Raw genomic sequence first — 10,183 nt, forward strand, 5'->3', positions numbered from 1 at the left:
ATACACATAGTACATTATTATATATATATATATATATATATATATATATATATATATACGTACTACTTATATATATATATATATATATATATATATATATATATATATATATATGTACTACATACACACATACACACACACACACACACATCTGATTTTAACTGATCATTCACATGCAATCTTATTTTTAATTCTTTACTGTATAATTTTATTTTAAATATATTATTATATTTATCGTATATCTTGATAATTTATTTATTTATTTATTTATTTTATTCCTATGCGACAATCGTTTTATTTCGTAATTTATCATTTAGCTTATGTCACGAACACCGTAGTTATTTATGTGTTCAATATTGCTATCGTTAAGTGAACGAACGAACGAACGAACGAACGAACGAACGAACGAACGAACGAACGAACGAACGAACGAACGAACGAACGAACGAACGAACGGACTTCCATCGTATTTACGTTATTCGTGCACGCCCAATGTGTGCTAGTTTCGCTAGGTCGAAGCCACGGAAAGTATGGTGCCTCCTTCACACGGCCTCAAGCCTCCCCTTTCATCATGTTGTCCGAAGAAAGAAAGCTACAAGTAATACTACGTATATATATTTTAAAACAAACCCCATAAAACGATTCACTATTCTCGAAAGGATAAGTAAATAGTAATGGTAATGTAATCAACGAGAAATTTCATTTACGAAGAAAGAAGAGAAAAGTAAAGATTTAATTTTCGTGAAAATAATTAAGCTAATCTTTTTTCTCTTTTTTTTCTTCTCTCTTTCTCTCTCTCTCTCTTTCTCTTTCTCTTTCTCTTTCTCTCTCTCTTTCTCTCTCTCTTTCTCTTTTTCTTTTTTTCTATTTTTGAAAAGAAAGAAGCGCATTCTATAGAAAAAAGAATATTAAAAAAATGGGGGAAGGAGAAAATCAATTTCCGTAATTTTTCAAGGGCTAACTTGATAGACACAAAAACCATGATGAAACCGTGGAAAATTATATCAACGATTAGTCTTGGGTATATTGACGATCTTCGAGATCGCAACATCACGATTCTCTAAAGGAAAGGAAATAATAGTGTAGGTAAACATAATTTTACGAGAATTTTATTCATAAGAGTAAGAGAAGAAATTGTGATGTGTAAGAAAAAAAACGAAAAAAAAAGAAAAAAGAAATTAATTTTCTTGGCAATAATTGGGGCACGTTTTTTTCTTTCTTTCTTTCTTTCTTTCTTTCTTTAAGAAGAAAGAAATGCATTCTCCAAAAGAAAAAAATAAAACGTAGAAATCAATGCTCATAATTTTATAATGACGAACGTGAAAACACGAGGCAACTATGGAAATATTTGAAAATTATATCAACAAGAATTAAATATTCCCGATGAATAATAAGGCGAATTTTTGAAAGGAAAAAAGTGTGTATTCTCCAAAAAAAAAAAAAAAATAAATAAATAAATAAATAAATAAATAAAGTAAAAATAAAATAAAATAGATAAAAAGGAAAAAAAGTGTAGAAATCAATTTTCATAATTTTATCAAGGATGAATATGAAAATAGAAAAAAAAAAAAAAAAAAAAAAAAAAATTGAATCTTATGATGAAAACGTATCGATCGATGATCTTTCGAAGATCTTTCGAAGATCTTCAAGATTCCAGCATAATAGCGAAAGATCTCTTTCCGATTGCTGAATAATTCAACGATTTCGTGCACAAATTCGACGTTTCAATTTCTCATGGGAGTATCTCTCATTTAAAGGCCTCCTGGCGATATTCGGCGAATCGACTTCGTCTTCATTTTCTTCTTCTTCCTTTTCTTCTTTTTTCTTCGTCTTCTTCTTCTCCTTTTTCTTTTTTTACTTTCTTTTCAATGTCCTCGTTTGAGACACATTTAAAAGAAGGCCTCGAGAAAGGTAACGAGTGACGTTATCGGCGCCATTGTTATATACATACTTACCTATCAACGAGACCGTTTATGTATTATAAGTCTATGTAGTTGTATATCTTTATGTGTACAATGCAAATGTTGCTTATCTAGAACGGATAAGACAATTTTTTTTTTCTTTTTAGTTTCGTTTCGTTTCGTTGAAAATATCACGTCGGTCGCTTCTTTTTGAAATCTCGATGATAACTTCAAGAAACGTGTGTGTGTGTGTGTATACGCGCGTGTGTGTATATGTATAATGTATATAGAGAGAATAATCTAAATAATTTTTAATGCATTAAAGAGAAGAGATTTAGAAATGAATAAATTTATTGATTTATTAAAATGCGTTTAATTATATTTTAAGAGAGTGAATATATGAAAAAAATTATTGTCATATATACATATACATACATACATATATATAAATAAATATATAAAGAAAATTATATATACATCCTTTTTTTTAACAAATCATGGTTATTCGATGATTTTTTAATTTTAAGTAAAATCAATTATTTCATCCATTGAATATATTCATTATTTAATTATTTGAATATATATATATATATCATTTTGATTTTTTTATGATTTCTAATATTTAAGTAAAATCGATAGATTGCTTCATTATATATTATATATTGATTTTCGATAATATCTAATTTTCAATTGGTTCATTATGACGTATCACATATTGATTTTTCGATCATTTCTAATTTTTTTTCTTTTTTTTTTCCTTTTTTTTTCCTTTTTTTTTAATTAAAATCGATAAATTAATTGACGATGATAATCAACTTGTCGAATGGCCGGTTCCAAAATAAATGACCAGAATTAAACGCTCCGTATATTGAGATTTCCTTTCCCATATTTTTACTCATTCATTTCACTTCTTTTATGCTGAATGAAGTTTTTCAGAGTAAAAAAAAAAAAAGAAAAAAAAAATACAGAATATAAAAGAAAAGAAAGAAATAGGCGTACGGGGTTCTTTCACCTCTCGCTTATCGTACGTCAATGTCAGGCTCGTCTTTCACGGTTGAAAGTGAAGCAGAAACGGAAGTTGCTAGCGCCTACGTAAATGGTGGTAGATCCTCGTACGGTCGGGGAATACGAAGAGAAGAAGAGAATACTGCCAACGGCCTACGAAGCGATCGAGAAAAACGATTTGCTAAGAGAGAAAGAGAGAGAGAGAGAGAGAGAGAGAGAGAGAGAGAGAGAGGAGTTGGCTAGCGATTTTCTCAGTAGCTAGTAGAAGGTCGAATGAGAAGAAAGGTTGTCTTCTGTTCAATATCGAGTATCTAACAAGTTGAAGGGATATAAGCTCTTGTCTGATCCGTATAGAAATTGACTACTGTCTATTTGTTCCTTGTGAATTAGCTACGGCATTGATTCTCAGGAAATTTTTATTGAATATTTTAATTATTATATGTATTGAAAATTTATGTTTATTTTTTTAAGTGAAAGAAAATAATAAATTTGTGTGCGTATGAAAATAATACATACATATCTATGTATGTATGTATGTATGTATGTATGTATGTATGTATGTATGTATGTATGTATGTATGTATAATGATAACATAATTTTTGTTAATATTAATTTTTTGAATATTGCGCATATGTATATATGTATATATTATATATAATTTTGAAGTTTAACTTTTACGTATATATTTGTATTTCATTGAATTTTATTACATTTTATCGTGACAAAGTTAATTTTTACTTAAAATCTATAGTTTATCATTTCTGTTAATTACATTATAGGTCTGTATATATATATATATATATATATATATATATATATATATACACATGTTTTAAAAAAAAATTTATTTAATATAGTATAATTATACTAGTACAAATAATACTATATAACTTTCACGAATTAAACTTAATACATATCAGTATATATATATATATATATATATATATATACATTTTATAAAAATAAATATATTTGTTAGTAAAAAGAATTTGCAGTCTAGAATACGTTCTGAACATTCCGAACAGAATGTAAATTCAGTTAATATTCTCTCGACGATTTTCCCTTAATTTTTTTCTTCTTCTTTTTTCCATATGTCATGAAGACAGGTTATTCGATAAAAGTATTTTAAACGTATATAGAAACAGATATCAGAGAAAGAGAGAGGAACGAAAGGGAGGGAGGGCGGGAGGTAGAGGGAGAGACACTTTTAGAAAATCGATTTCCACGAGTCGCGAAATGCAGACTCGTCGAAACGAAGCATCCTTTAATTCGACCGTCGGTCGATGCCACTTGACATTATGTGTCTCGCCGAGTCAGCTTAACGTCATAGAAAGAGACGCGAGGGTTGCAGTACCAAAAGAGAGTTATCGAACGAGAATGGAAAGGGAAGTTATATCCGCGCGTTTGCGGTCCTCTTTCACGAGGTTCTGAAAAGAAAGAAAAAAATAAAGGCCGGCCACCATCATGGCCTTCATTTTCTCGTCAATGTCGATTATTCGTAGCGATGATTTAAAAACGTTTCTTCTTCATTATGTAACAACAAAATTAACATTGATTTTGATAATTTGATAACAAATTAATATCTGATATTTTTTTTTTTATAACTGTCGATCATCATTCGACATATTAATGTAAATAATATGTAAATAATATGTAATGTAATAATAACGTCTAAGAGTTTATAATCAATCTGTATATTGATATTTTCATCAAAAAATTGTATTAATTATTTATTATGTTGATTAATAACTTATATAAAAAAAATTTTCCTATTTTTCCTTTTTTTTTTTTTCTAATTAAAGTATTTATATTTTTATACAATATTAATATCTTTTTTCTTTCTTTTTTTTATTTATTTATTTTTATTTTTATTTTTTTTTAAGAATTTTAGGTGTTTTTTATATAGATAAATAACATTAGGTTTTTTTTTTTTTTACGAATTTAATAGATATAATCGAATAATATAATAATAGATATATTTTCTAATAAGTAATTTTAGTATTTTATACGTAAATTGATTGACTTTTTCTTTTTAACTGATTATTCTGACATTACATATCGACTATTTCAATGGTATACTATTACCATAATTATTAAAATGTTAAAAAGAAAATAAAACTATATTAGCTTTATTAAACTAGATATAAAATATTAAAAATTTCTATTAATATTTATTAAACGACATAATAATATATATTACGTATTATAATAATTAACAAATAATTCAAAGAAAAATCTTACGGATTATATTAACTTCGAAATTAAATAACTCATGAATTGCGAAGTGGCAAAAAAGATAACAAAGGGGAAAAAATGAAAAAAGAAAAAAAAAATGTGAAAAATTGTGAAAAATTGTCAAAACATTTTTAGAAATTATTTTTGATTAACGAGAAATACGTCAAATTTGCATATCAACGTCGATGTACTCGAGTAAAGGAGACGATGATCCTCTAGTAGAAGTTTATTGACACGATTGCGGTCGAGTCCAAAGAGAAGAGTAAAATAGAGAAGAAGAAGAGAAGGAAGAAGAAGGAGAAGAAGAGGAAGAAGAAGAAGAAGAAGGAAGAAACGGACGAATGAGTCGAATGCAAGACACGACCGCCAACGCAATGGCGGCGTCTACGACTACGATTACGACGACGACGACGACGACGACGACGACGACGACAACAACGATGGCAGATGAGGAAGAAGAAGAAGAAGAAGAAGTGGAGGAAGAGGAGAAAGAAAATCCATGTCTCAAATTACTGCAAAATACCATGCGAGTATCGTCTACATCAGTGATGAACAATCTTCGTTCCGCATTGTGCTAAAATAGAAAACCTAATATATTAAATATATATATATATATATTAATAAAAATACTTATCGAATATATAGAAATTAAATTTTTATAATTACCGTGACAAAATTTTATAATAATATATTATAAATTATAAATATTAATATAATTTTTTTAGTCGTTCGCTATCAAGATTATACATATATATATATATATATATATATATATATATATATATATATATATATATATCTGGAACAACGAATGTACAATAATATATACTCGATATATTAATTAGAAAATTTTAATTGACTAATATATGTATATATTTATTGGATTCAATATTTTGAAATATATTCGTATCATTTGCATCAGTATTTATAATAAACATATTTATATTTATAATAATAATTATGTATTAGTAATTTATAAATAAATTAGCAAAATTTATAACAAATCCAGGCGCAAACCCTGATACTTAATTATTTATATTGATCATTTATATTAATATTTTATTAATATTAATATTTTATTATAACTTATGAAAATATTCATATATTATTTTACATAAAAAAAAAAAAGATTTATCATTAATAAAAATACTTATCAAATAAATAGAAATTAAATTTATATAATTATCTTTCTTAATTAATCAGATATATTGGAACTTCACTACTTTGATATAATTTTTATTAATATTATACTTTTATTAATAATATAAGTTATAAATATTAATATAATTTTTTAATAATTCGCTATCAAGACTATATATATATTCTTTTTTCTTTGGTAAAATTTTTACATTTTTGTGACTGAAATACAACATTCCATTGGTTTACATCGAACAGGGGGACGAGGGGAGAGTATAACTTGCTATAATATCACAATATTGTTCTTTTTACGATTACGGAAGCTTTTATTCATACGCGATTCGATCGTGAAAATGTAACGAGCCGTGTAATCGTGATGTAACGTGTTCGACACCAATTGAGAAATGTAAAGAGAAAGAAAGAGAAGGTCAATAGGAAATGGTGAATATCGAGATTCGATAAATCGAAAAAATCATGTTTCTTTCATATCCGTTTCTTATATTTTCCATTCATTTCATTGCCCTTTTTAAACTTCCTCGATCCAGTAGAACGATTATTACTCTTCCTTTATTACTGAAAAACATTCTAATGTTATACAGGACATCCTTTACTGATATATAATTAACACACTTATACCTATGTTTTATGACAATTAAATGCCATATTATTTTGATCGAAAGAAATAAATTATATATTTATCGCGTTTTATATAATTGTTACATATTTTTTTATTTATTTATTTATTTATTTATTTATTTTTTATTATTATTTGATAAATTTCGTAATATCGTAAAAGCTTTAATTCAATCTCTTTAAAACATTTTGAATATATAACGATATTGATAGTGATAGTATGTAATGAGGAGAAAAAATTCTATACAATTTGAAATTTATTTTCTTTTCCTTTTTTCCTCCTTTTTTTTCTATCAGATCCACTTTTTAATATAAGTAAATAAAAATATATGTGTGTCTGTATGTGTATCTGTAAGTCGAACGTGTTAACATCAAACGAAACATTATATGGGACTAAATAAAAGAGATATAAAAATCCCTAAAGAATTATTATTGTCTTTTGGAAATAATAGCGATACGGCCATGTGTGTTTTTCGATAGAGCCGTGCAAAACTCGAGCACGTGCCTTTTCGCTTTCTTAAGCACGTTTCACACGTATCACACGTATATACACGTATATACACGAACGAAGAGACGCATACAAAGTACGACCTTATAGCAATAAGACTCAGGCGTATTATTTTTTTTTTTTTTTGTTTTTTCCCTCCTCTTTTATTCTTTTTCTATTTCTTTTTCTCTTCTCTTTTCTTCGTTTAATCCTCTCGTCGCTCTTCGTCGCCTGGGATTAGAATGAAATAACCCGTTACACACAAGTAAGAGGAACAAAAAGAAAAGCGATGTTCGCATCCTGTTTTATATCTATTCTGTTTGATAACCATAACAAAATAAATACTTATAAGATTTATCAAATAGAAAGTGATGTCCTTGTATTAAAAAAAAAAAAAAAAAAAAACAAAAAAAACAAAAAAAATCTCTCTCCTATTTGATAATCGTGACCGAATAAATAGTTATAAAATTTATCAAGTAGAAAGTAATGTTCTTGCATTAAAAAAAAAAAAAAAAAAAAAAAAAAAAAAAAAAAAAAAAAAATAATAATAATAATAATAATAATAATAATAATAATAATGAGTATAAAAATAAAATAAAAAATGTAAAAAAAAATGTTCGTTCTCCATTTTGTTTTTTTTTTTTCTCTCTCTTGTTTTTCTTTCTCTTTCTCGTAATTCTTTTTATTCTTTAAGAGGAAACATAGACCGTTTCTTCTCCCGTTAATCAGACTCGTACTCTTTGATTACTTCGTCAGACTAATCAGGAAAACCTTCTGACTTCGTATTCGCAGGTGTACCGTCGTACTCTTCAATCCTCGAAGGAATACGCAAGCGCACGTGCTCAATGCTTGCCGGAAGACCGTGACTTCTTTGGCTCTTGCCGGAGACGGAAGACTTTTGGCTACCGGCGAATGCGGACACATGCCGAATGTTCGGGTCTGGGATATATCCGATCCGCACAATGCGGTACAAATTGCCGAATTTTCCGGGCACAAATATGGCATCAATTGTGTAGTAAGTGAAAATCAATCATGAATTATTATTATTATTATTATTATTATTATTATTATTATTATTATTATTATTATTATTATTACGAAGAATGATAACGTTGATTTTGTTTTATTTTCTTTTTTCACACGCAAAGAAAAAAGCGTTACATATTTTAATTAAATTTAAAATTCTAGGTTTTTTTTTTTTCTTGTTTCGTTGTAATGTTAAAGAATAAAATAAATTTTATTGAGGTTCCTCTTGTTTCTTTTTCATTATTTATAAATTTTATTTGCGAATAGTACTACAAATTTATTAAGGGAAGTAAATAAAATTTTATATATATATACAATAACATTTGTAATATTTTATTATATATAATATTATCTATAAATAGTGAATCAAATTTATATGCAGAAAAAATTATTCTTTATAATAAATGTGTTCTAAATTAAATATAATAAAAAATAAAAAAAAAAGAGAAAGAGTAAAATTTATTATATTCTTTGATATTACAATAAAAAAAAAAAAATAAATAAATAAATAAATGATAAAATAAAACAATAATAAATAAGAAATCAAATAAAAGATGTGCATTTTAAATGAATTTATAAAATGTATATATTATTACATACACACGCGCACACACACATGTATATAAAATATTATTTATTAAATTTCGTATATACAATACGTTTCAAGAATAAAATAAATTTTATTATGCTTCTTTTCTCTTTTAATTAATGCACATTTTATTAAATTATTCTGTAAAATTCGATATAACAAATGTTGTATTATATATTAATCTGTCATATAAAATGAATTTTCTCATTCAAGTTAAATGATATCATTGACTAAAATCTAGACTTTATCCACGAGACTTTTTCAGTTCTCAGTTCTACTTTTAAAACGTAAATAGCAGCTTTTCAATCGCGAATTATTTTCTCTTCTCACCGTTTTCATACCTATCTCTTTCTCTTTCTTTCTCTTTCTCTTTCTATCTACGCGTAGGGTATGCACACGTGAACGGGAACGAGTACATTTAAGGCTAAGATTTCAAGACCCGCTCAGCGGTTGAGCAATGGAATTCTCGATGAGATTCTACCACGATCCATAGCTCTGCTCGAATAGTTAACAAATTGCTTTTATCTGCGGTGACATTCTTCTTCTTCTTCTTCTTCTTATTCTTATTCTTATTCTTCTTCTTCCTCTTTTTATTCTTATTCTTATCCATTAAAAAGAACTCTACGATATATAAATAAAATACAAGAAAAAAAAGTGAAATTTATTTTATTCTTTGACAACTATAATAAAAAATGAATTATAAAATAAAGTAATAATAAACGAGAAATTAAATCAAATTCTCGGTGAGATTCTACCATGATCCATAGCTCTGCTCGGATAGTTAGTTAACAAATTGCTTTTATTTAAGATGACATTCTTATTCTTACTCTTCTTATTCTTATTATTCTTCTTATTCTTATTCTTCCTCTTTCTGATCTTATTCTTCTCCATTAAAAAGAGTTACGATATATGAATAAAAGAAAAAGAACAGAAAAAAAAAACAAATGAAAGAGTGAAATTTATTCTATTCTTCGACGGTGCGATAAAAAATAAATTATAAAATAAAACAATAATAAGCGAAAAATAAAATAAAATTCTCGATGAGATTCTACCACGATCCATAGCTTTGTTCAGATAATTAACGAATTACTTTTACCTTCGCTGACATTCTTCTTCTTCTTCTTCTTCTTTTTATTTTTCACCAAAAAAAAAAAAAAAAAAAAAAAAAA

The 10,183-nt window shown here is 26.5% G+C and overlaps 1 protein-coding gene across 5 annotated transcripts in view; it reads left to right on the plus strand.

Moving 5' to 3' along the window:
• LOC124950647 overlaps nucleotides 1-10,183 on the plus strand; it is a 120,969-nt gene that overhangs the window by 93,189 nt on the left and 17,597 nt on the right. For all 5 annotated transcript variants that reach the window (XM_047497618.1, XM_047497614.1, XM_047497617.1 and 2 more), the window contains exon 4: nucleotides 8,192-8,414. In XM_047497618.1, coding sequence (XP_047353574.1) covers nucleotides 8,192-8,414 — 223 coding nt within the window. The remainder of the gene's footprint in view (nucleotides 1-8,191; nucleotides 8,415-10,183) is intronic.

This window comes from Vespa velutina, chromosome 7 (genome assembly GCF_912470025.1).
Source record: "Vespa velutina chromosome 7, iVesVel2.1, whole genome shotgun sequence".
Lineage (NCBI taxonomy): Eukaryota > Metazoa > Arthropoda > Insecta > Hymenoptera > Vespidae > Vespa > Vespa velutina.